We start from the raw sequence: 27,370 nt of genomic DNA on the forward strand, positions 1-27,370 counted from the left end.
AGAGCGCCGGCGAGGCCCCCAACGCTGCGCTGACAGCACGAGCACTGAAACAATACAATATTCGCTAAGTGATTTTAATCTGGGAGATTAAATGACACCCAGTTGGTTTCCCGACTTAGAAAGCCAACACAGTATAAAGCTGTTCATGGCACTCACTCTACCCGGGCCCTTGTCACATAGATTTACATTGAGAGTGCTTTCCCGAGCCCCTCGTCCTGAAATGGGAAGGGTTGATTTTGTGTTGCAGACATATTTTTCCATCCTCACTGTATAATGTGCTTTTAACTACAACAGGAAACATTGGCCTCACTTCAGCAAATGCTTACATTGGACCGAAGTACTCGCGTGCTCCTGCTAAGCGCAGGCGAAACTGTTTGAAAGATTAGGGCCACGGTCTGTAAAGTGAACGGCTTCCTTTTTAATAGGTGAGCAAGTCCCAAAATCAGGAAACAGTCAGTATTTACGGGCTTGGGCAATGGGGCTTGGTTTTAAATAAACCAGTGTACTACAATGGATGACTTGATAGAAATGGTGGAGGAGCTGCTGTTCTCCAGGCAGATGAAGTTTTATTTGTGGAGAAACACTAAATATTAGGACTTGGTGAAGGGAGAGTAAATGGAATCAAACTTACTTGCAATACAACCCAGGCTGACTTCAAGATTTTTCCAGGGGGACTTCATGGGCTGTATTTTGGGAACCCGCACTGTGGCGCATTAACTATGTGGTTATTCAGCTTTCTGTATATTTTGTGTATCTCTTAATTGCTTCAGCAAGTAAATCCCTGACTAGAAAAAAAAAATAAAAAGGTTTTATCCTCTGATAGATAGGGGAAAATATGTAGGGAAGCAAACAAACAAAATCTCTTTTCTTTCACGTGTGCCGTCTGAATTTTGCCTTTACATATTTAACTGCTGATGTCAAACTACTCTGTTCACTTTGAGTCATTTACTATCCTCACAGTAAACAGACAAACTAGCTTTTTTTTTTTTTCCCTCCAATAAATATGCAAGTTGGATGTGTATGGGCTGCTGTCTTTGGATCTCAACTGTTGTTTGTTTGTGCACGTTACAATTCTGTTTCTAGATGCCTTTGGTAAATACCCCATGCATGGCTTCAATTAAGCTTTCTATATTGAGAAAGTATGCCTTAATTTATCAGGTTAAAGATATCTCTGTTACATCAATTTGTTCACAGTGTGTTGTGACCTAATCAACCAGGGATGTAAGCCATTTCATGAGGAGTAATTACTCAACAACAAAAAATGTCTCTCTTTCCTAATAGCTGTGAGTGAGTTGGCTAATTGGAATCCATTTTGGTAGTGGCAGGTCAGCAATCAGGAGGTGGCTTTCCTGGCTGGCTTCTAGGTGGGAGGAAGAAAGCAGCAGCAGCAGAAACACAGAGCTGTGGTTTCCTCAGGTCACTGGGAGAGCTTCTCTCCCTCGGATCAATGTCACATGTGCCGGCATCGGGGTGTCCTCGTGATCCCCTTTACCACCAATGCTGTGACAGTTTGGTCAGAACCCTTTCCTGGATATTTTTGAGGGAAAGAATTCATGAGTGGGTTGGAAATGCCAGATCTTCTTTCAAGACTTGCAAAAGAGTTCTGGTGTTGTTATTGTTAGTGGGGGCAGGGGTCTGCAGTGATGTGACAAATCTCCATGGCCTGGCTAGGCCTTGGTCAGGAGATGATGTGAAGTTTAGGGGTGATGGCTCGTTATGTCTCTACTCAGATCGAATTATGACAGTGACAGAGCAATTTTTGCTTTCAGTGCTGCATCACTTAGGAGCATGAGCTGCCAGTCCTGCTAGGGGTGATGTGCAGAAGCATCTTCTAGATGACCCCACTGGTTGCTGTCCTGTTTTCCTACTTTATAGATCATGGAGGTGCATTCTGGTTTTTTTTCTTTTATTTTTTTTTCCTCCCCTCCTTGTCTTCAAACCTTGCTGAGAAGGGAGGTGGAGAGGAAAATCCTCATGAATTAACATTATTTCCCTGGTGGGCTTTGCTGCCATTTTATCTAATTACGCCTGCTGTTTTCCAGATCACATTGTAAGCATTTGCATGAAGGGGCTTTCACTTACCTCCTCAAGTAAATTAAATAACAGCCCTTAGGCTGGGCTGACAGCATAATGCATTTTCATGTGGGAGATCAACAGCTCCCATACCTTGAGATGGGAAATGCTGAAATGACAGGGAAGCTCTGTGCTTTTGTCTCAAATTAGGGCAGCTAGACAGAGTTAGGGCCACTTTGAAAATGCCTGCTGCTGGCTCTTGTGGTGTGTAGGGATTGGTAGGAAGAGAGGGGCACATAGGAATCTACAGAGGGCCACAGAGAACAGGCTCACGAGGATCCACGAGCTACGTGCAAGATGTGCAGGAAAGCCAGGGAAAGCAAGCCTGCTGTCAGCAGGTTTAAATGCACAGCCCTATTGGAAAGCGTGAAGGGATCTGCAAACCGTGGAAGATTGGAAGCCACAGACATAAAGCAAATGAGAGGTGTAGGCCCTGCCCTGAGGGTGTTTACAGCATGACTTCGTGGATGAGGAAGGCTGGACTTGTGTGGAGAGCTCAGGAAATCAAAACACACGGCCTTGACTTTCATTTCCACAATAAGCCAACCCGTAGTTTCCCTGTGCTTCATTTCTTCAATTTGCAAAATGAGGCAGTAGCCCGTCTGCTGAAATGACAATCCGCTGCTTTCCTTGCCTGACCCGTTACTCCCAACGAGCATCCAGCCCCGGGAATTATCCTCCTCCAAGCGTTTCAGAGTTCCCAGTGCCCTTCATGATACCAGCCTCATGGGATGATCTGGTGCCTTCACAGTCATGAGTGTTACACATCAGAAATGTAGATCAGCCCTTCCCTGGCTGTGGTCACTCCTTCATTCCTTTGCTGTAGTTGGGAGCTTCTGAGGAGGAGAATGGATCGGGAATAAATGACCACGAGGAAATGTGTTTCTTCAGCTCCTGATCAGCCCAGGCTTGTCGTGGCAGAAAAGAGGATGTTGATGGGAAGGCAGAGAGACCTCCCCCAACCACTAGCTTGGACAAGCTTTGGGTAGCTCAAAATTCTGGTGTCCTCTTGGATTCTTTCTTTACAGGATCTGAAGTGGGGACGTGCCAGCAAGCGGGCTGGTGAGCTGCACGGTCATGCTGAGTCAGCACTTGGGGAGTGAGGAAGAGAAGGAGATGGACCTCGACAGCAAGTAGGGAATTTAATCCCTACTCTGGCTTGCTCACGTTGGCCATGAATGGGGGTCAGCAACAGGAGAGGCTGCTTAGCTTGGGAGGCTGTACGTGACTTATGCAAAGCTCCCACCACATAGATGTTTCATGTAAAGGAAGAAAGGTGATATGTGTTCATTTAGTTCACTGTAACTCTGAGGTGACAGTGATCCTCTCAGAATTACACCTGTAATGTTGAAGTACCTTCTAGCTTTTGGTTCCTTTTATCCTGTGTCATTGGTTAGGGATTAAGGAAATCATGCAGATCACTAAGATCTGCTTGAAGGAGTCTCCAGTGACTCGCTTTTGTCTAGGGATCTTTGCTGAAGAAATGTGATTTACTCGTTTTTCTTTAGAAAATCAAGTTTTCTGTTCCATCAAAACATATTTCCAGGTTGAAGGTGGAGGAGAGCTAGAAATGTTAGTGTGGTGGGTGTGTAAACACCTTTTAACTTACATGTTAAAGTATCTTGGCTCTTCCAAGTAACTAGAGAACTACTTTGTGATGCATTTCTGTGTCTGAGATGAATTTTGAATGCCAGCGAGATAATGAGATTTATCAAATAAAAAGCCTGTCTTTCACTTTGTTCAAGCTTGGCCTCATGCCTCAAATCCATGGAGTTTAGCTCAGAAGCAGCTTGTAATTTGTATCACAAAACCACCGTGTGCAATGCGTGATGGATGGTGGCCGCTGGGTGCGGGAGGTTTGCAGTCGGGAGGTGCTGACGGCTCCCACTGACATTTGTGCCTGCTCAGAGTGGCTGCAAGGGCCAGGGGACCAGCGAATGGTCACCACGAGGCTACTGTGGGAGGGTCTGAGGAGGTGTTTGCCTTCATAAATCAGGGATTGAGGTTCAATGTCGATCGCTCTTTAGCATGAACTTGCGGGATGTTCACGATGCAAGACACAGTGCTGCTTTTAACGTGGATGGGGAGATGATTCAGGACTGATACAGCTGCTTCAGTGATCTGGTAGTATACATCCCATTATCATTATTCACTCACATTATTCACTGTTAGAAAGCTTTCTAACAATTCATGATATTTCTCAAGCTCTCATCCCCTCCTCTCTCTTTCTAAAAAAACTAATTTAATTTTATTATTATTATTATTCAGATTCCTGCTGTATACATCCCCCAAGCAGGTGGGAGGGGGAGTTGGTGGGTGATGACTTGGCTTTGTTGGAACTTCACTTAATGCAGGGTGGGGGCAGAGAAAATGAAGCTAAATTACGCAGATCCTGAAGGCACAGCTAGTGCACTGCATCACTTGTGAGCATGACTAGAACTGAAAATGAATCACAGCCTTGTTAGACACGGTATGTGTCAGTGCATGTGGGCAGAAATATCATTCAGCGAGAGAGAGAAAAAGACAGACTACATCTTTTAAAGTGTGCTGGTCCCACTGAAATCGCTGTAGTATTTAACCTCATGGGTGAGAACTGGGGAGCAGTGGGACAGTTGCGCTAGGATACTTTACCTTGTCCATTTTTATTCCTTTCCGAAGGTTCAGAAGGAGTCTGGATTTGTCAGCAGTGACATCTATTTTCTAAACACGAAAAGGTTATAATTGCAAGCTCAGGTTTGAACCCACTGTTGAGGACTTTAAAATACAACCACCCATTTGGGGCTGGATTTGCTTCAGCCAGTGTGTTCATTGTGCATTAGGAAGCAAATGTGATTTGCTCTTTGTGCAAACTTTTGATGGCTGCATGTGCACACAAACACACACAGTACACACACATGCACACTAAGCCAGTTCGCATATTCCAGAGACAAAAATCCAGCCTGGAACTGTAACCCTGGTTCTTGCAGCTGTATAACTCAAACATTCTATTTCTAGAATGGAAATTGGTTTTGCAGTTCAGTTGCAGTGTGACAGAGCCACGTCAGGTGATTTGATGGGGAGATGCTGGAATCAGCTGGCCACTGAAACCTGCTATATCTGTGTTTGTGTTCCAGAAGACACTTGCCACAAGTGATAGCAACGTTCCTAAAGAGGCTCCCCCGCCTCCTGCAGAGACCTATCCATAGCAGCCAACAAGCAGCAGCCATCTTAAAATTCCCCCCTTGGCACACTAAAACCACACTTTTTCAAAGCCAGATGGAATCGACCAGTGTATTCTTTAAGGGATTTTGGTTGTGCATTTTTGAATGTTGTGCTTGGTGCCTGTGCTCAGTCATTGGCCTGTTATGTGTGATGTGTTGTATAATTTAAAAGCTGATGAATCTAGGCAGTAGCCTGTGTTTTTAATAAGTGGCTAGAGATATGTGGTTTCTCCTCTATCCCCCTCCCACAGAGCAGGTGCTTTGTACTTTCTGAACATGCAGTGGTTTTTGAACGTTGTGAAGGATGTAAACTGCAGCTGAGAACACAACAGTGCATCTCCCCCTGCCAAAAAAAAAAAAAAAAAACCCACAAGGAAAAAAAGATAAAACCCCCACCATCAGCAGCTTCCTTAAATCCTGGTCATCATGTGGCATTCCTAGAATGTCCATATTTACTAAATGAAAGAGGGAAAATGGGGCTAGCTTGTGATTTTCTAACTCTTAATGTGACTTTTCTGGGAGGAAGGCAAGGAAGGGATCCGTACTTGCGACAAATTAAAAATTATTTTTAATTACTTGGAGTAAGAACATGTTCTGAAAAGTAAAGAATTTGGACCTAATGTGCATGGAACAAAAGGCCGTTGTGAGCTATGTACGAGAGTTGCTGCGAGTTTGTATTCTGCCCTTTTTTTTCTGTGGGAGTTATTTCCTGTTGTTGACTAGAGTTCTTTATTTAGAACCACCTAGCTACTGAATGACGGCTCGCTTGCAAGAGGAAAAAGTGTGATTAAAACTTGCTAAGGCTTATTCCAAGATCTCCCTACTTCCATTTATTTAAGGGGAATCTTCGCTAAATGAAAGAAAGTGAAGTTCAAAACAACAAATGCATTTCCTTCTCATTATTGTGCCCACATCAGCTGTGGCAGCTAGCAAAAAGATCTTGGGAGGCTGAGGTCTTTCACCTGAACATCTCATGGAAGACAATGTTTGTCTAACAGAGGTGATTTGGTTTAGGTTGTTCTGGTTTTAAAAGAGAAACAAACCCATCAAATGCCAGGCCTCCTTTTTTGCTGACAGGAGTAATGCACTGATATTCTTGGGAGCAGCTCTTTCTATGAACCCCACAGGTCGAGTAAGGAGTGAGCACTTGCAGTTTCCCAGCTGCTCAGAGAAGGAAGAGATTCTTTGAAGAGCACTGCCAGCAAAAAGAAGTTTCTGTATGCAGACCTGCTTGGCAGTAGTATTTGGGTATGTGTGTAGAGTCAAATTATCAGCACTTTGACTGCTGCCTAACTTCTTTTGCTCTTATGGCAGGGTCTGAACATCCAGCAAGAGTACAGTAAAGTTAGCAGAAGAGCAGATTCAGAGGGAAAAAGAAAAAAGATTTAACATGAAGGTTATCTCTACTGTAGGTAATAGGTAAGCAGGCAAAGTAGCTGGGGTTTATTATGACTTTTTTTTTTTTTTTTTTTGCTTAGCAGGAAACACACTAGGGATGTCCCCTGGGTGTGGGTGATTAGAAAATGCACTGGGGCATGAGTGATAGCAGATGGACAATCATCCCTCCTTGGCTTGGCTGGCCCCTTGCCGTGAGCCTCTGGCAGAGGATGCCTCTTTCTGCCAAGCTCTGGTGGTGCCTCTCTCTGCAGTACCTGGGGCTGGCTGCTCTGGGTGGGCAGGGACTTCACTCTGCAGGCAGGAGTTACAGCTCAGTCGTTGGCACCTTCCCTTCTACAAATGAATCCCATAGAAACCGGTTTGCAAAGTTGAACCTCTGCAGGAAAGTGGATCTCTGTGAAAGAGAGAGGGCTTTGGGAGCCTTCTGCCCATCCCACGTGTGCTGGGGAAGTTTGTGGCTGGGAGAAGAAGCAGGGAAAGCCTCAGTGATATGCCTCTTTTCTCCTGCTGCTGTCCAGTGGTCAAACAAGGGAAGACCCTGGACTCGGTAGCAGCACCATCAATGGAAATGCAGCTCATGCTCCTTGTTTCCTGGGTCCGCTCCTTTCCCTTGACTTGTTTCCTTCTGTACTCCAATTATGTCTCTGTTTTGCCCCCCTCACCAAGGCTAAAATAAAAATAAAAGGGGACAATTATTACTGTTTGAGCAACCTGCTTATGGCTGTCACAGAAAACCCCCCTACCTCCATGCCATCCCTGCTCAGGACATCTCTTTTTTTTTTTTCCTACTATTTTCCTGTGCAGCCCGGTAAATGCCCGCACATGCTATGTGTTATGGGTGTGACCAGACAGGAGAGCTGCCCCTCTCCTCTTCCACACCCTCGGCCACATTTCAAGGACATTAGCACCCCAGAGTCACTGTGTGAGGAAGAAAGAGACCATTAAGGGGTGTGAAAGGAAGGGGACTCTGATGATAAGTGGTGGATTTTCAGCTTTTTTCCTTTGTCCTGTTGGTAGGACCTACATGCTGGGTGGGTTTGCAGTGATTTAGTGTTTCATCCTTGCTTGGGAATACTAATTAGATGTAAACCTCTTTTAGCTTTTGGCTAATGGTCACTATAAATGAACAGCTTCTTTTAAAGTGAAACATAAAAAAAAAAAGGTAAGGGGAGAACCTAAATTAATTTGTGCAGTTCCCTTTTTCTTCAGAAAGATAAAGTGCATTTCTGACGGTTACGGGGTGGTTTTTGGTAGAGTTAAGAAATGCAGACATCACCCACAGTCTGTTTACCTGCATATGCAGTATGAGCTTCTGCTGACTCTTAGCCGTGCTAGCACCAGGGAATGTAGAAAGACAAAATGAATCATTACCACAGGCATAGTCACTAAAAGCATCTGATGTACTCATTCTGTCTTTTTTTTTTTTTTAATCTCCTCTTTGCACATAATCTAAGGAGTTACACATTTTGGGAAGGGTTAAAACAGAAAGATTTGTGCATTCACTGCATTGACTCAATGAGTTCAGTTCTGTATGAACTTCAATTATTTGTAGAGGAACAGAATGGCAGTGGGAGTTAATGCTGCTACATTCGATGTTCTTGTGCTAGGTTTTCTGCCAGCTCCTTTTTTTTTTTCTTCCTCTTCTGAATTTGGCCCTACAAATTCAACTTCTGTTTTATTGGGGTTTGTTGGTTTTGGCTTTTTGCTTTTTTTTTTTTTTTTTTTAAGAAGTGGTGCGGGTCACTCACTGTTTACTTAAAATTAGACCCTCAGAAACCTCTGTCTGAAAGGAGTACAGATAAACATCGTCTGTAAAGAATTTTGCACCTGGGACAGTCAGAGAAATGATTTATCATTGCAAATTTGAATTACTTTGAAAAATCCTCTGTCTTGGTAAGTATTCTTTGAATCTAGAGGCTCTAAGAAGCTGCAGATGCTAGTTTTAAACAATAGGCCCAAGCCCCCAAATCTGTGTAGGAGCATTAATGTGCTTTACAGGTTGTATTCCAGCCAGCAAAAGCAGCTATAGGTGAGTGCATTCATTTGGATGTCCATGTATTAACTCATGTTTTCATATAAATAACGACTGAGATAGCTTGTTGTTGGTTTGGGTTTTGTTTTGTTTTGCTTTTTTTCCGTGGTAATGCATCTGAGCACAAACACGTTTAACTCCAACGACATGGTTTAAGTCCTGCTTAACATATTGAAATGCTGTGTGACATCCCACATCAGCACTGTAGCCACAACACCATTTCAGTTGTGCCCTCCCAGCCTCACACTCCTTGTAACTGTTGTACAATGCTTTAATGCAACAAATCTGAGCAGGAGCATCCACTTCTAGAAGCCTCTGGTCACCCCACTGGTAGCCCCATTTGGTCTATCAAGCCTTTGGCATCTGAGCAGGGTTGAGCAGTGCTAAACATATTCCAGCCTGCCTATGCACCCAGGCCTCTTTCAGGTTTCAAGAGCGTTTAGGAGAAGTGTGGGGAGCATCTGTGCTCCAGAAATGTATGGCTCCATGGAGAGCTTTGTAGGAGTAGCTTTGCTTCAGGAGAGGGCTGGAGTCTGTGCAGGGTAAGGCAGAGCAGTAGAGCTGCTGTCCCCTGGTGAGCAAGGAGCAGGTGGTCCCTCAGCTCTGGGGATGTGGTGGCGACCTTTGTGCTGAAGTGTGTGTGGCTTGCACGTTGTTAAGATTTCCAGGCTCATGTTGGGTTTGTGCTCAAGGCTGGTGGGTGGCCTGAAGTCTTCTGGCTTGATTGCAGCGACATCTGTTTACACCAGTGGTTAATTAGGCCTGAAGATTGGCCATCTCTATTTTTTTTCCCCACTGTTTCTGTGTTTTTTTCTTGATTAGAAGTATTCCCTCCTCAGCTCTAAAACAGAAGCTTTGGTTTTATCTGCAGATTTTTTCCCCTTGATCCACTGGCCCTGGTATGAGATGAATATCAGGACATCAGCGTAGCCTCACTTCAAAAAAGTAACCAAGTGTTCCAGAAAAGAATGACTTGTGCTTTTGATAGAGACTGCAGAGTGAGCATTGAAAGGGAAAGAAAAGCAGCCTGAAATTGTTTAAAACTCAGCTCAGTGCAGAGTACAATTCACTGTGTCACAAGAAGCAGGATTGGAAAGGGGAGACTGTTTTAGGAGCCTGTGTGCCGTACAGGCAGTGCCAGCGTGAACAGTCTGGTCTGGGCCAGGAATGAAGCACATCTTGCAGGGGATGCAGCCTGAATGGGATTTGGAAAGGAGCACAGATTTTTATTAAAAGGCAGAAAGATGTGAGGAGATACACAGCAATGGTAGGCAGCCTGAACCTCTGTCAGAGGACAGCCTTTCAGCTGGAGCAAGGATGATGCACACCAACAGTCTCCAGAGGACTGGGAGTGCACAGGGAATTACAGAGGGAGGGAGTCATCTCAGTGCATGAGGAATGCAGCAAAACCTCCTCTGACTAAGCCAGCTAATGCACACTGCTTTTTTTTTTTTTTTTTTTTTTCCTTTCCTGATAATCCTGTTCCATAATATTTCCTTAATAATTTAGTATGTGAAGAGTAGCCCTTCTGAAAAACATCTAAATCACCAAATCTTACATTCAGGTGAAACCTTGCTACCCCTGTCATTCGCACACAGTGGGGATTTTTATTTGGTATGGCTATTTGAGAGCTCTCCTGGAGTTAAGAGTTGGGGTTTTTCCCTTAATTACTTAACGAATTTACCATGTGGCACAATCCCTGGTACTGCCAAGCAATAGCTTTCTATTACTAGACTGTACAGGCCTGATCCTGCATTACCAAAGCCAAAAGCAGTATTTGGGAACTGACATTGTCATCAAAATCTGTAGGAAGCTTAGAATAACTATACAAAAGGGGTTAGTTGCACTCAGAATATTGATTCATGAGCTCCCTCGTTTTTTGCATCGCTGTTCATTTTACCCAAAGAAGATCAACTGCCCAACTGGACATATAATATATGATACTGCATTAGAACTAAGGCTGCATTTGGTCATACTCATTAATTAAACTGATTTCTCCTGTAGGGTTTTTTTTTTTTTTTTTCCTAGAGAACTAACCAAGAATTATAATTAAGCATATTATGCATTCTAGGGAACGGTGTTTCTCCTACTGCCACAAAAACATTAAAGGAGGAAAATGTGAACTAAAGCAGAAAATGAAGAGGGGGAAAAGAGCTAAAACTGGAGTGAGAAGAGGTTTTTACTGACTCCTGTGCCTTGGGACACATGGGACAGCCTCGTTAGAGTGGAAGAGTAGCACCAGCAAAAAAAGAAGACAAAGCCATTGAAATCCCAAGGAAAGCAGCCCAGCTCCCAGGTGCAGCTCCCTCCCTGCTTGTGTACAGGTGCAGACTGCAGTAACGCAGCACCCCAGTTTTTAACTGAGGAACTTGTATTTATTTGGGGCTGAGCCTCACACGAGAAGGGCCCTACTCCTGGAGGTCAGTGCTGAGCCTGAAGAGAGACTGCACGAGGTGTGAGCGGTGTCTAACCGTGCCTTTGCTTGCAGTGTGCTTTCTCCTTACCCAGGAGAGCCTCGCTGCTCGAGTGGAACGAGCAGCTCTGGCTGTAGGCAGGCCCTTTGTCTAGCTTCTCCCAAGGTACCAGTGCTGAGGGGGTCTTGGTTTGCAAAAAGTTTTCGGCTCTGGTGGGCAGTATTAGGTGTTTGCCTGCCAGCTTCTGCATGCACCAAAGCAAAGGCATCCAGGGAGAAAATGCAGTTGTGTTGAACAATTACCTGATGAAATCTCACAGTATTCATACGTACTGCAATCAGAAAGGAAAAGGCCAAGGATGCAATTAGAAGCACAGGAAGTAGTTCACTCCCTCTATTTTTGAAAAGTGCAAGGGATGCCAACATTCCAGCACAAACTTTGCCACTCTTTCCTAATCAGCACGCGTGTTGATGGGCAGATTACCTGGCAGTCTGTAGTGTTTCTAATTAATTGGTTTATGATGTCCAGTGTCTGTTTCCCCCTTCCCAATCTTTGATTTCTGTTTGTTCATTTATTACCTTGTTCATTTAGTTATCTTCAATGCAGGGGTGGTTTTTGAATGATCTTCATGAGACCTGGCCTCAGTCAGACAGGCTTTGACCATCCTTGCTCAAAACCAGGGCTGCACTCAGGCCATGCCTGTAGCCCACGTCAGGTCGGTACTGCTGCAGAAAGACACAGCTCAGCTCCTTCTCTTTTACTGTGTCATCTGCACATGTGAGCAGCTCAAGGGCCTCTGTCAAGGCTACGGCTGCACAACTAAACCTGTGCTACTACTCCCTGGGAAGCCCATGCATGCATGGCTCTGAAATGGGATGCATTTTGGGTGGCTCCTCCTTGCAGACGCTGAGACTTTCCCACCCTCCCGCTCCCGCAGGCTCTGGAAACCTCTGCCGACACACTTCCTAGCACAGCGTGTTGTGGCTCCATTGCAGGCTGCTTCTCCGTGCTTAACTGAAGTGTTTGGGCAAACTGCATTTGGGTCTTGCGGACACCTTCTGGTCAGGCTTCTCCGGAGCTGCAGAGCAGAGTTTCTTGGCCAGAAAGGTCTCGCTCAGTCAGGTGCGGGGCCATGTGAGGAGCAGTCGGCGGCGGGATTATTCCCCTTGTAGCCCAAGCTGGTCCCGCCGCGCTGGAGCCTGTGCTGGGCACGAAGCGCAGGAAGGAGCTCTATTCATATCGATCCGTATCGTGACCTGTGCTCAGCTGGGAGTGCTTCTGAGTGTGGATGCAGGTTGTACTAGTTGTGTTCAGGGGCACAATCTGAGTTGCAGCGTGACTGTAAACTCCTGCCAAGAAAGACTCGGGAGAGTTACAGTAGGAAACAGAAGGGGCGGCGAGCTTTTTCTTATGCTGGTGTAAAATTGGAGCAACCGAACGAAGTCAGAAGCGTTTAAAACTCGAATGACACAGGCTCAGGCTTTTTACTGCCGACTGTAACATGGCAAGATCGGGGCTGTGCATATCGGGCTGGAGCCCAGCTGCTTATTTTGCAAATGTTTGTGGTTGTGCCTCTGGTGCCGGTGATAGCGTGCACACACCCAGGCACGGGGACTGTAAACCTGCTGCGGACTTTGAGCTCCGGAAGGCAGGCGCTGCTCGGCTGGGCGCATCCACGGCGCAATTGCGCAAGGCCAGATCCCGCCGGGTTACAAATCAGCTCTAAAGGAGGGTGGAATGGGGCCCCGAAATTCAGTGAATCTGGCACGCAAAAAAAAAAAAAAAAAAAAAAAAAAAAAAAAAAAAAAAAAAAAACCCAAACAACCCAGCCAACAATGTGCAAGTATTACAGATATTCTGTGTGGCTTTTGAGGAAGCAGAAGCCCACTGAACAGGTATCACTCAGGCTCTAAAGAAGATGAAGCTTTTCCTTTAATTTAGTGATTTTACTGTGATGCTGGTAATTTCAGAGAGAGACTCGTTTCCCCGGGCAGAAGGACCAAATTTCAGTGCCTTGCTGCTGGAAAGTATCCAGCCAGGGAGATTCTGGTTTTAATGTTTGCCAGCTCCTGGGCAATTCGCAAATCACTCGTCAAAATCTAGTAAATGGCTCGCGAATTGCTTTGCAGATTGGTTTAGCGCTAACTCTGTGCCATAGATACGGGATGAGAGAGCTTGGATCTCCTCAAAGGAATGGCTGATAGCACGGATGGAAAGGGAAAGGTGTGCTGAGGCCTCCAAACCGGCAAAATAAAACGTCGGTTTTTAGATCCCATGCCCTTTCCGTCCTTTTCAGTGAGTTCAGCAAAGTGCTCAAGTGCCAGTCCTGGTGTTTTAACATCAATTTGATGGGGCCTTTTCGAGTATAACTTTAAGAATCCATAAAATCAGCATTTAGTCTCGGTTTATTTTGGCAGATTCACTATTTTAATTGTTTGGTGGTGTTTTTCCTTTGTGGATTTTTGTCAGATACAGTTTCCAGGGTAAGGAAACCTTTCTTCTAAAGGTATCCTTTTTTCCCAGTTTTCTAACTGAAAATGGAACTTAGTTTCTAGCAAGACCATCATCTTGATTGATCACAAATCATTACAGACCGTTTTGAGCATAATACCTAAACGAGTTGTGGTATTAATGACTAATAATCGCCTTTATATTAGGTCTTAAAGCTTTATTGTCCCGAAGTACAACCGGTTTAGTGGAACATGAAAGGCCGGAACGATCCGAGATGCCTGCTGGGGCTACAGCCAAAACTATAAGGTGTTTGAATCGCCTTTAACAGCGCCGGCTGGGATTACAGCCCCTTTCAAAACTCAATCATTGAGGTGACTTAAAATAATCATCTTCTTTCCAGACAGCGCCTGGTGCCGAGCGCTTCCCTCCTTCCCCCAAGTCTTCGCGCGCTCGAACATCTCCGTTTGGCCTCATTTTTGTGCTTCGCTGGTACCTGCACAGCCCAAATTAGCAGCGAGGATTCCACGGACGGGGGCCGCCGCCTCCCTCGGCTCCCAGGTGAGGTCCCGGGGCGGGGGGCGGCCGGCAGCGCTCCGGCCTTTCTCCACATCCCCCCTCGCCCCGGCTGTGCTTGGCCGGGCCGGGGGCTGACCGGAGGTGCGGGGGGAGAATTTTGACTTGTACCGGGACGATCCGGGGCCAGCCCCGCGCGGGGAGCGGGGCTGGCAGAGCCCCGTGCCCCGGCCGGGTCCCCGCCAGCGGATAGCAGGGATACTTGTCATATTTGCGGTCGGGGCGCGCTGGCACCCGCCTTTGTGCCGGCCCGGCGCTCCCCGGGGAAGCCGCGGCGGCTGCGGGGGCCGCGCCGCCCGCCCGGGGCCGGGGCACGCGTGGGCAGCGCGGGGAGCCGGAGCGGGGGAGGAGGAGGAGGAGGAGGAGGAGCAGCAGCAGCAGCAGGAGCAGCAGCCGCGGGGGTTGGGGGGGGCGGGGGAGGAAGGCCGGGGCCGAGGCGGAGCTTTGACGCGGGCCGGAGGGTGAGGAGCTCGCCGGAGCCGCCCCTGTCGTCAGTGCTGGCGGCAAGTGCTGGAAGCCGGGGCTGATGGTGCCTCCTCCTTCTCCTCCTTCCTCTCCTCCTCCTCCATTGTATAATGCTGCGTGATCGCAGCCGCCGGGGCAGAGCGGAGGCTTAAATCCTCACGCCGCCTGCTCCTGCCTCCTCCTCCTCTTTTCCTCCTCCTCCTCTTTTCCTCCTCCTCCGCATCCCACCCGGCCCCTCCCCGGAGCGGCGCGGCGAGGAGCGACATATGGAGCTGCTCTAGGGCGAGAGTTTCCGACCTCCCCCTCTCCATGCTTTAGTTCTCAGGTGGAGCTGCATGTGGTGAGTGGGGCTGGGGGGCTGCGGGGCATCGGAGGAGGGGGGGCAGGGGACGGCGACACTCCTCCACCCCCTCTGGCTTTGCGAGTCATCGGGGCTTGTTTTATCTTTACCTTTAAATTGGTGCCCGGGCAGAGGAGCCCGGGGCGGGGATCCTCCCCCTCTCCTCCGGGGTGGGGAGGGGGTTCGTGCTGAGATGAGCAGAGGAGGGAGAGCGGCGAAGTTGACCTTAAAATACGCCCCCTCCCCCGCCGATGCGGGGGGATCCCGAGGCGAAGCAGGTGCGGGTGGCTGGAATATACTTTTTTATCGAGGTGGCTGTGCCGGCCCCGGTAGTGCGGCCGGTTGTGCTCTCCGGAGCCGGGCTCCCTCCGACGCCAGGAAAGCCGCGCCACCCCGGTAAGTTCGCGTGTGCGCCGGGGAGCCCCTGGAGCCGGGGGCTGCAGCCTGGCTCCGTTCTCCCAGCAAGAGCGGGGGATTCAGGGAACCCCGAAAGGTGCGTGCTGTCGTGCCGGGGGAGCTAAAAGGGCTTGGGGGAGACTTTCACTCCGCTGTAGCTGAGCTGACATATGGCTGGGCAGGACCCGGCTGGCCCCGCTGCCTGGCCCTTTTCAGGGGCTGGTGTTAGGGCTGGGGATTAGCCTGTCTTTTCCCGGAGCAAGAGCGCGCATGGGTCTTCCTTGGGAGCACCGCCAGCACGGAGAGACAGAGGCGTCTGGGGGGGATTTTGTGAGTAAGGTGGTCCATCTTTTGGAAGCGACGGCAAAAATGTATATTTATTAGGATTTTCTTCGGGGTGGATGAGCACTTGAAGAAAAAATCCTTATGCGGTGCCACTTCGATTTAGAGCCTTGGCTGCTTTAACCCACATCAGGATCTGGAAAAATAAGTTCTTCCTAAGCATGAAAATAGGAGTACAGTTACCTGCTGTCATTTCTTGCATTTTGTGAAGCACAGCTGGAGAACCCAGGGCCACTTTAGTTGGAAATCTACGGAGAGGCTTGTGTGCTGTCCGTGGGCCCCTTGGTGGCTGATTTACAGCTGTGGGTCAGCTGCTGGTGTAAAAGAAAGCGAATCTGCCCATTTTATCTCCATCCGGGGGAGGGCTGTCGGCTTCTTCAGCCGAACTTCAGTGCAGCACGCCAGAGCTGTTGCGTGTGGCAGCGTGTGCTCAGACAGACCCAAGGCTCTCGGGAGCAGGGAAATCCAGGCTTTTTCATCTGCTGCCTGGTGCAGTCATCAGGGTGACTCTCGCTGCTCTCAGTGAGTGCTGGATTTTGCCACTCTAGAATGCACTGTTGCTCAAACAACGGTGGGAGAGGGCTTGGCTGCCCCGAACACCAGTTTTATATTTGTGTCTCTCAAATGAGTGAACACTTGCAGTGTGTGTGAGTTCCAATGCTTTCTACCTTTTTTAATTCTGATAATTTTAGGCATGCATCTGCACAAGTGAAGGTTCCTGTGTCTTATGGACTTCTTACAGGGTACACAATTGACGGAGGCACCTCAGTTTGCATCCGAGGGCACAGGAAGCTTTCACATGGTAAAACAAGCTGTAGAAATGAATTGTGTTTTCAAATGATTGCAACAGAAATTAGCCAGTGCATTTAGCAGGGTAAATTGAAAGTAGCCCTTTCTGGCTGAAGTTAAAATGCATGCATTTTACATAATAGGATGGTGTCTTTGGGCTCTGATTTAACATAATGAACCAGTGGTGGTGGTCCAGATGGGAGGAGGATTAGGAGTTTGTGCTGCTGGACAGGTATCCAAGAGCGTGTCCTTTGGAGTACTTCCATTGTTCAGGCAAGTATTGCAGCATCCAATGTAGCAGCTCTAGATATTCCTCCTCTCGTGACTGATCCTGCTTCCATTTAAGTTGGTAGCAGCAGCCACCCACTCCTTTTCTGCAGGAACTGGATTGGACTGCTGAACGAACGAAGCTAGACTTTGTGCATATTAAAAACACTGCTTTGATTTTTGTGTCAAGCTGATTTCTCTGAAGCTGATTGGAAACAAACAAAAAGAAACTTGATAGCCATAGGTCCTTCAGGTTTTGTCTTAAAGAGCATTAAATACAGCTGTAGGTGCTGATTTATTAAGAGTTGTAATTGTGTTCCTTTATACACCTGCTCTTTTTATTCGGAAAGATGAAATAAAGAGTTTCACAGGGGAAAAATGACATAAATATACCAAGTGTTCAAATTGTCTGCCTGAGAGGCATCAAGGACTTTGAGATAATGTCCTAATAGCAAAGAAACACACTTCATATTCAAAATTTATTTTTTTATCTTCCATGAAGTACAGCAGATTTTATGCAATATCTAGTTTGAAGGATTTTGCCATCATTCACACAAGCTGCTTTTAGTTTTTCAATAAACATTTCGTTGGGAAAACATTTTTTTTTCAGGAACTCTGACTTTTTTCGCACTGATGTAAAGCACTCCTGGCACAGTTCATCGCTGGCAGTCCTAACACTAGACAGGTGATCCAAAGTATTTGTGACTATTTTTGCTTTTATGTAACATCTTAAAGTGTGATCTGTCAAACAAGGAAAATGCAGTCCTTTGAAAGTACGAGTAGTCTTCTGGTGATCTACTTCTTATAAGGACCAGGTAGCAAGAGAGACACCTGCCTTTAACTCAGCTCAGTAGTGGAAGTGGCTCACAAGGAGGCAGCTCCAGTTGCAGTGGCTCCTTAACAGGCGCACGAATCAGTGCCAGAAATAGCAGCTTTCAGTTACCAAGTCCAAAGATCAGGGGTGTTTCAAAGGAGAGAGCAAGGTCCAGCTTCAATGTAAGCAAGTTGGCACTAAGCAGAGATCTTTAGTCTTGATGAATCTTTTGCTAATTAATGGTTTGTGGAAGATGAAATTTGCCAATCTGAGCACAGCACTCATTTTCTTCAGGGGTGAAGAATTGCATGTTTCTTCTGCCACTTCTTTTGATTTCTAAACTTTCATCAGTCAGAGAAACTGCTGTCATGAAGAGGTGCCTGTTTTCTATAAATGGAGAGAGACTCTCAACATGCGTTAGTTCTTTAATTCTTTTATAAACAGAGTCAATTTTTGTGTTTGCTGTAGTGGAGGCTTCAGGTTTGTTCAGCATTACCAACGCAAACACTATAACAAAAATAAGATAACAATACTCAGCTGTTCAACACCAGTGGGGAAGGCAAGGCCAGGTAAATGCTGTGCTAACGTTGCTCTTGGGTGTGCTGAAGTGTAGCCCAAGCTGAGGACCACAGCAAATGTATGGCTGGGAGACAGCAGAGGTTTAGTGGGAGAAACGGGCTTGTGTGTGTCCCTGCCCTGTCTCTTGGCTGTGTGGGTATTAAACTGTGTGTCACTGGGCAGAGTAGAAACTGCACTGCCACCACGTTTTCCTGCTGGCGGGCATGTCAGAGGCTGGCTGTCATTGCCAAGTGGCCAGGAGGAGCTGTGAAGATGTGCTGGCTGGGACATTCCTCCGGCGCAGAGGGGATTTTCGGGGTGGGGAAGACCTGATTCGATGGGCATTTCCAAGGGAGAGTTGGGGCTGTCTCCAGGGGCCCTGGGTGCAGCCTCAGGGGCCATCAGAAAGGGCTTTAAGCTGTGACTAGGGGTGGGAAGGCTTGAAAGGGCCGAAGAAACTGTCAAGTCACCAGAGAGCAAGTTTTTGGTTTTCATGTGTCCCTTCTTTGAGGGTGGAGGCTCATCTAGCTCAAGTGAGACAGCAGCCACCACCACATCAGAGTGACACTGGATTCAGGCTGCTGCAGTGACATTAGAACCATGCTCAGGGCCCTGCATTAGGCGAGGGCAGACCACTGGTCTTCAAATGAGGGGCCAGGTTTGGTACCCTCCTCAGCTTGGAGGTGTTAAAAATAAAATAATCATAAAATCAGAAGTGTTGCCATAGAATGTCTGAAGTTCCCAACCTGTAAAACATGATCAGTGTTTTGAGTACCAGTGGTTTTAAAGACAAATTTCTCCTTAATATCATCCAGAATTGAGTTTTAAGTGGCATTGAATGACATGAGTCTCAGTCTGTGTAATTATTAGGAGCCAAAACCTATTTACTTTGTTTCACACCAGTAAGGTGTGTTGGATTTCATCTGACAGTTTGTTTCCAGAGAAGATGGAATAAGAATTGAATTCTTGATATAGTAGAATACAGAGAGAAGAGTTCAAACATGGGTTGTTTTCTTTTAATGTTATTTTGAAAACTGGGTGGTATATGGAAGTAGCAGAAAAAAAGAAGTTCCCTTTTTCAAGGAGTCCTGAATTGGTGGAAAGATCTAAACTTGCCCTAATACTTCCTCAGATGTAACAATTAAAACTGTTTTCCTTGATCCCAGATTTTCCACCCCACCCCAGAAACCCTTGTGCTGTTTGAACCACACTCACCTTTCATGGAAGCGTGACAATTATTGGCTGTTTTTGTACAGTTTCCTATAGTAGCCTGTAACATTAGTCTTAAAAAACCCTCCTGTCGTGCCAGGCAGGCAATAAGGTTGAGTGAACTGTGCTATAGCAAGAACCACCCATGATTGGAGGCAAACTATGCGGATATATGTTGGGGTGGAGGTTGAAAGGAGCGTGGAGGGCATATTTGAAGCAGACTGTGCAACTGCTATAGCAGGTCTGACTAGTTTGAGATGCCTAAAGGCAGCTTTGTCTTAACTTCAGGTAGCTGCAAAATGAAGTTTTAAATCCTAATTCAGAAATACATCATCATCATCTTCCGGTGCCTCAGCAAACTTTACTTTTCATATGTTTTTACAGGCGCTCTTTCTCCCTTGGAAAAAAGCCTTTAGTAGGTACACGTCCACGTGCATGCATATCATTTGCATATTTTTCAAATATGCATTTCATCAAGATAGGAGACTGGCGTTTGTGTGCAAACCACAGTGTTTTTTTTGAACAGCCGTGGTTACATTTTGCTTTCTCACTGCTCTGTGGGCCTTGTGTGAGACAAGCCACTCTACTTCAGCACTTTTGGCATGGCCTGATTTGCTGCGGGCCGGGTCTCGTGCCTGCTCCTGGCCCTGTGTCAGAGCAGTGCCTTGGGTGGTCATGGGGTTTTGACCAGGGCACTTCCATGCTGGCTGTCCCAGGGGTCCAAGAACCTGCTTGGCTCACCCTGCTAGGACCTGGCTCCCCCTTACCCCCTTCTGTTCCATCTGCTTGGTGAAATTGGCTCTTCTGAACAACCCTTCCACTTTCCTTCCCTAGCTAAAGTGTTCCACAAATAGCTTGTGAATGAATACAAGAGGGAGAATATTTTCTCTGTGTGACACACAGTGTCAAGCTTCCTGTCACTGCTCTGCTTCCCCTTGCTGGCAGGGGCACACACGTGATGTATGTGTGCTTGGATGAGGACTTGAATTGTGGGGAAAATCAGTATAATACTATCACGGGTGAGGTGAGTGGGTTGTGCCTGACTGAATATGAAATAAAGTTTCAGACATTTAGTTTCCTGAGCTGTTCTCCTCCTGTATTTTCCACTCCCAATTTCCAAAATCTAAGTTTGTGGTTAAGTTTTTTGCTCTGTGTTAATTAATCGGTCCTGAACATGCTTCAAAATACAGACTTAATACATGTGTTGTCAAAATATGCTGTTAAAAGGGTGCCTCCATCTACGTTTAAATGATTTACTTGAAAACATTTAAATTACTCCACATAGACGAGACATGGGTCCCATGGTGGCTGTTTTAAAGAACATCACTTTGGTGTAGTACTTTTTATTGTGAAATCAAGCAGGTGCCACGAGAAATGGAATCTCTTTTGTCTCTAACTCATACCTATTACAGGTTGGGAATAGTTCAAGGTTGGCCAAAGTTCCCTTTAGTCAGTTTTCAGAAGGCTCCTTTGTAGGGCATGGAAACACAGGCTGTATTTCAACAACTGCCAGAGCTTTAGTGCACTGGACTGAAAGGCCAGCAGTTATCGTCTTGTCCAACATCATTTAACACCATCTGAGCAAACTTTCATGTCAAATTTTGACTATGTTTTAAAAATTTGTTTTGTTTTCACTGGTGGTAGAGAAATGTCCAACAACTTTTTCACCTCTTTAAGAGAAGCTTGCAGGGTGAGTGGATTCCTTTTCACAGAATGTATTTATTTGCAGGGTTGTGTTCATTTCATTTAAGCAAAAATGTTGAAAACAACTCATGTGCTGTTTGAGCTACTTTAAAAAATGCCAGGGAAACACCTTTCTTTTCTCCTAACTCTCAGTAGTGCAAAACTAGTTAGCAAATGAAATCTGCAGGCCAGATTGACTAAAATGACTTGTCATTGCTGGGATTTGTATGGTGCATTTGCAGTATATATTTATTCAGAGGATTTTTTTTTTCCTTTCTCCTTTTCTTCCCTCCTGCCATTTGCTGCTTTTCAGTTTGACTGTGATAATTTATTCAACAGTGTTTTCAGAGCAATAACCTACTTTTTGGCAAACCATTCAGTTCTTTCAGTAGTGTGGGGGTTCCCCCCCCCACCATGTGTTCATTAAGGGTCAATGGCAAGGGGGAAAAACAAGATATCTTTGGGGAAAAGATGCTACAATAGGATTCAAACAAAGTCATTATACATAGGTGAGAAAAACTCCCTTATTATACACGAAGGGGCCTCGTCTCTCGTGGGGGGAACACGAGATTCTCATTAACCTTTGCAGGAATTGCACGGGTCCAGTGGAGATGGGTGTGCGGTGCTCAGTCCCTAAAAATACCAGGCAGCCCGTGACACGTGCGTGCCAACAGAGATGTCTCGTGCAGTGGAACACGACGTGTCCGTGATCCATTGTTCTGTGCAGTGCAGGGGAGGAGGGATGCACAGCAGGGCTGGCTATTTCATCACTCTCCCTTAGAGCCTGACCAGTAGCATCTTGTCATTGCAGGCTCGTAATTTTAGCAGTGGAGAGGGAGTGTGTGTGTGTGTGTGTGTGTGTGTGTGTGTGTGTGTGTGTGTTTCCCGGCCTGTGTCACTTTCTGGTAGCTGTTCTAGGTGTTTCAGATTGTTTGGAATGTCATTTACAAGCGAGGTGTCTCTTTTTAGCCAGCCCTTGAGCTGCGCCGGTGCCTGCTGGCTCTGCAGTGGGAAGGAATGGAAGGCAGTCCTGGCTGAACTGGGCCCTGGAGCAGCACACAGCCGTCTTAATTGCTGCTGCTCCACCTCTTGAGGAGATGGCTCTGCTTCTCCCAGCACGGAGCTGTGTGCAGCGTGGCTCCTTGCCCACTGGCACGGGAATTCATGGTGTCCTGGTCCTGCCTGTGGGGCCAGCACCTCCTGCTTCCATGCAGGGAGGCCCAGAGTGCTGCACGTGTGGGAAGAAACAGTGCTGTGGAGCAGGAAGAGCTTCTGGGCTGATCCCAGGGAGGCTTGTGTGTAGAAGCCCTCACATATTTTTTGGGTGCCAGCAAGCAGAATCTGCTGAATAATCAGCTAATCCTGTGGTGAAGTCACACCGGTGCTGTGCCCGGTTTGCTTTACTGCAGCTCTGATTTCCTGATGCCCAGGTGTGTAAAGCAGCTCCTGGTCCTTCAGCTGAGTGCTGAGCCCATGTGTTCACAGCACAATAGAACTCAATTCGCACTTGGCAGGCCTGGCTGCTTCCTTAACACTGCCACATGGAGACCCAAATTTCAAAACAGCCTCAGCCTGGCTCTTTTTGGTGGCTCTTTGAAGCACAGAGCCCAGCTAAGCTGAAACCCAGGGAGGAGGCTCCTGGTGGTGGCTGCTGTTGTGAGTAGACCTTGTGTGCCACCATCCTGGGAAAGGATGTAAAGGAGATCTGGCACAGAGGTGACCTGAGATAAGGGCAGCTTAGCCACCTTCTGGAAAATCTCTGTCCCCTCAGTGGGTAGCCCTAACAAAGCATCTCCTGGTAGTGGGAAGGGGGGACAGCTCCACCCTGATGTGGCTCAGAGCAGGTGGTTGGTGGTCAGCAGGGCCATGTCTGCACCAGGCCTGTGAAGGGCTGTGGCAGGGTTGGCAGCCGTGGACAGTGGGATTCCTAAAGCTTCCAGTTAAGGACGAGACCAAAAAAGGGCAGGCTGGGGGCTTGTTTGCATCTTCTGGGCACTGTTTTATAAGGAAGCACATGGGAAGTCCTGTCTGAAGCAGAAGGATGTGGATTGACATTTTGGCTTTGAGATCTTTGAGACAGAAATTAGTTTCTGCTGGGCAATCCAAACCTGTTCTGTTTTTTTTTTTTTTTTTTTTTTTTTTTTTCCAGTAAAGACAACTGCCTGCCTGTATGTGAATATCAAATAAATGTTTTTCAACCCTGGTGCATTAGCCTGGTATATTCTCCCTCTTGCTTTGCACCGAAAAGGAGTTGTCAGAGTTGCTCAGGGCTTTTGCTCTTGCCTTCAGCCCCACAGTGGTTTGCAGTGTGCCTTTCTGGCTTTCCATGCTCAGAACCTGTGTGGTCTTGTCCACCTTCTGGTTCTGCCAGGGCAGTCTTTAATGCTTTAACAAGCTAACAAGTGCTCCTCTGATTTAAACTTGCATTAACTTCTGCTACCCTGATAGAATTCCTAATATTATAAACACCCTTAATAACACGGCTATAATCTAGAAAACCTGCTGTCCTTTTTCCAAACAATTACTTAATGAGGCAGTAATTTATTCTAAGCTATATTTATTGGAGCCCATTCCAGCTTTATCAGACGTACTCTGTTTGGATGTGTGCAGTTAGTCAAAAACATTAAAACCGCTCCGCTTCTTCCAGGGAAACATGTTACATTTAGCAAACTGACAGCATTAGAAACTGTTTCCAATTTAATAGAAGCATATGTTTCCTGCAAGGCTTAACACGCTGCAGAGTCAGAGATTGCCTAGGACTGCGGCTTTGCCTTTTTTTAGCGCGGTGAAGAGGAGCTGCAAACTGAAGGCAGCAGTGGAGTTTGTGTTTTTGGTTGTCTTGCAGAGATCCTTCTAGCAGGGCTTCTTCGGCGGGCTGCAAGTTGAAGAAACTCTCAAGAAAGCGGTGTGGGCGGTGCACACAGAGCTCTCCTCCAAACGCAGTTTCTGATCGTGAGCAAACAGCAAGAGCTTGCTTTGCCCTCTGGGCCTCAAATAGTACAGTATGCAACAAGGGAGAGCAGGCAAGGCACGAGGATGGAAACAGTAGGATCAGATTACAGTTTCAAAATATCGCTGGAACACGTTGGCTGGCGTTACGCTATTGACTGGCTTTATAATTGCATTGCTTATTTGCTAGGGGAGGCTTCACCTTACTGTCTGATTAACGTGGGCACTCCTTCGGGGACCCGGGGACTCCAGGCTCTGAGTACCAAAGGCAAACCCCGTGTGACCTGCACGACTTCAGATGCTTCTCAAATGAGAGTCTGAGCTTCCTCTGTTGTCTCCTGTTTGCCAGAGGTTTCCTTACACAGCCCCTGTTGAAGTTCTACTTAGAATATCCTCTAACAGTCACCCACTGTGGTTTTCCTTCTTATTTTGATTTTAACTGGAGGGGAGAAAAGACCCCGGTCACTCAGCTTGCTAGCTGCTCTTCGCTCAGTCTTCACTCTGGGTGAAGTGCCTAAAGCAGGGGGCTAAAGCTGAGTTTCTGAAGGGAGAGAGAAGCTGCCTTTCTTGCTAAATGCAGGACTGGGGTGCTGAGGAGCTTTACTTGCTTCTCTGTTTCTTCTGGAAGAGCTGAGGTTTACCCATCCACCACAGGAGATGGGGAAGAGTTAGGTCCCTGTAAAATATGTGTGAGAAATATCTGCCACTTAGAATTACAGCTGGCACTGACAGCCTTGCAGTGAAGGCTTGCAAACATAAAAACAATCCCCTGTACTCTCTGGAAGCAGAGAGCTGCCCAGGAGGCCAATTTTTTATATACTCTAAAGGAGAGTTTTGTAAGTGCTTATTAAACCTCACTCAGTTAAAAAAAAAAAAAATAAAAAGGGCAGCCAGAATTAATGTAAAATGTGTCAGGGAAAACAAACCTTGAAAATATGAAATGTCTGAGCACTGGCTCTGGAGAGGACAGAAACCCCTGCACAGCTCCATTCCCTCCACCTCTCTTGGGGGGCTCTGGGATTTGTTTCCTAACCCACATGTGACATGAGACACAATTCTCGCCGGGCAGCGTCGTCAGGAGTCCTCTTTAGCCAGGCAACATGGATGCAGTGCACTCCAACATGTAAAAAGTGCATCAGATCCCGAGAAAGCAACCTTGTGGGGAAAAAAAAAAAAAAAAAAAAAAAAAAATTCAAGACCGCTCCCTGCCAGCCCCCGCTCCACGCCCCGATCCGGACCGGTGGGTTCACACCCTGCAGACCAGCTGCAGCACAGCACAGGCAGCGTGGCCGTGCAGCTCGGCATGGAACAGGCTGTCCCGGCTCCGGGGATGCTGCCGTGCCAGGCTTCAAACACTCCGCTGTCAGCAGATGAAATCCCCAAGGAGGGGCCATTTCCACCGAGCTCTGGCTCTTGCCTCTGAAAGTCCGTGGTGGTTATTGCTCCAGCCCTGGAGTTAAACCTCCACACCTGGGCTGCTCAGCTTTCCCCCTTGTTTTCAGCGAGGCTGGGAGAACCTGCCAGGTTTGTACTGGCCTTGCCCTCTGCTTTTCCTTTGTAACTTTGAATGGGAGGAGGGTGCCAGTGCTCTCAGATGTCTGCGCTTCCACCTGCTGGGGCAGGTTTGCTGTGCTTTGCCAGGATCCTGCGGGCCAAGGAGCATCCTTCTGTAGTGGGTGAGCCCACGGTCCTGCCCCAAAGTTTTTACAGATGTGTCCATTCTCTGCTGTGGCCTTGGGGATGTGGAAACAGGGAGAGAGAGGTTTGCTGGTTTGCCTCCCTAGCTCTAGGGGACAGATACTTTGAAGTTGTGGAGACTGGTTACAAGTTAAGTTGGTTCCTCAGGCTGGGTCCAGCAGCACTGAAATACCTTGCAGCAGCCCAACCTGCCTCTGTTTGGTTCTGATCACAGAGGATCTGGCCCTTGAACAGTTGAACCCAGTTGGCATAAAAGGCCTTTTTATCTTGATCCTGCAGCTATCTGTGCCACATCCTCATTCTGCTGAAGTCAGTAACAAAACACCCATTGACTACCATTGGGTCAGGATACAACCAATGGACCCCTCAAGGATGAGGAGTGAAGGATGGAGGAGAGGAAAATTGTGTTTCATGTGCCAGAAGTGACACAGAAAGCACTTCCATAATTCACTGGATAGGTTCTCCAAGAAAACTTGGTGAGGGTCACTTACATCTGAATTTTGTGAAACTTAGGGGAATGAAGTGTACAAATTCAGCACTGTCATTGCATTTTGAGGGGCTCTTATGGGGAGCTTTTCTGTTGTGGGGTTTTGTTGGGTTTTTCCATGCACACATGTGTAGTAGCATTTTATTTTAATTCCCCCAAGTTGCCTTTTTCTTTCTCTCTCCTTTTTTACCCCCCTGTGGTTTTAATTACCCTAAATTTCAGAAAGTAACTGGTCCTGCTTTAAACTCCTCACACAAGCCTCTGTGGTTCACACCTGTGTTCGGCTGCCTGGAGAGGAATGGTTGCCTGTGGACTCGGGGATTTTGATGCTTTTAGTTTTTTGAGCAACGTGGTGTTCATTCTGAAAGTAACCTCAACTCTAGTAAGCTGTTCATCCCCTAGACTGACTGAGGGAGTGGCATAAATCTGTGAGTGGAAATGCGACTTCTTAAAAACCCTTTTCCACTGTTCCTCTTGGGGTTCAGTTCCTCCTTTTTTTTCCTTCCTGTCTGTCTTGATGAGCAGGGAGGGCCTAGTGGATTGTAGAATTGATTTCCAAGATGAGCTTTCGGTCTTGAGAGTTATTTTAAACTTAATTGTCAAAAGTCTTTGGGAATTAAAATTAAAGGTTATTTTTTGTTATTGGGTGAGAAAAATCCCTTTGCCTCTCAGTTTTTACATATCTGGTGCTTTTCTATGCCAAAGTGCTGATTATTAAAGACTTCAGAACCAGCCTGGCGATGTCGAAGTGTCCGAAGCACAATCAATAAACACAGGGTTCCTCTCACAATCTACACGTACCTCTGTCCTCAGGAGAGCAAAGGATTCACAGCACTGAATGGGCTCAGAGACACAGGCATTGCACAAGCTCTTCTGGGTTTGATCGCTGAGGGTTGACTCCAGAGAACCATCCACTCCAGGCTGATTATCTCTTCTACTGAGCCCCAACTACACTTTTTTCCAGCTCTGTCTGAAGAGCATGCAGAGCCAATAAAAAGGAAGCTAAATGACACGCAAATGAGGAAAAAAAAAATACTACTTTTGTTTTTCAATTAAGAAAAGACAACTCCCAAACAATGCTAGGGTTTCTCTGGCGCTGAGGCGCGTGCAATTGCCCTAAATGGGCAAAAAAAGCAAGTAGAATATTTCTCAGCAACAATGGTTTAGCTTTTGGTTCTGGGTCTTCCAGAGCTGGAGCCAACTGGTAGATAATATTGGGGAAGATCTCCAAG

At 46.8% G+C, this 27,370-nt stretch overlaps 1 protein-coding gene across 5 annotated transcripts in view; it reads left to right on the plus strand.

Annotated features, from left to right (window-relative positions):
* SERTAD2 (SERTA domain containing 2) overlaps positions 1-27,370 on the plus strand; it is a 75,250-nt gene that overhangs the window by 42,746 nt on the left and 5,134 nt on the right. For 2 of the 5 annotated variants that reach the window (XM_068186378.1, XM_068186379.1), the window contains exon 2: positions 13,969-14,126. The exons of 1 other annotated variant lie outside the window; for it this stretch is intronic. Coding sequence is in view for 1 of the 4 variants with exons in the window: in XM_068186376.1 (XP_068042477.1) it covers positions 15,140-15,342 (203 nt within the window). In the remaining 3 variants the exon portion in view is untranslated. Of the gene's footprint in view, positions 1-13,968; positions 14,127-14,599; positions 14,947-15,020; positions 15,343-27,370 lie in introns of those variants that run through there. 2 more of the 5 variants (XM_068186377.1, XM_068186376.1) reach the window with 2 other exon arrangements.

The sequence above is a fragment of the Anomalospiza imberbis genome, chromosome 3 (genome assembly GCF_031753505.1).
Source record: "Anomalospiza imberbis isolate Cuckoo-Finch-1a 21T00152 chromosome 3, ASM3175350v1, whole genome shotgun sequence".
NCBI lineage: Eukaryota > Metazoa > Chordata > Aves > Passeriformes > Viduidae > Anomalospiza > Anomalospiza imberbis.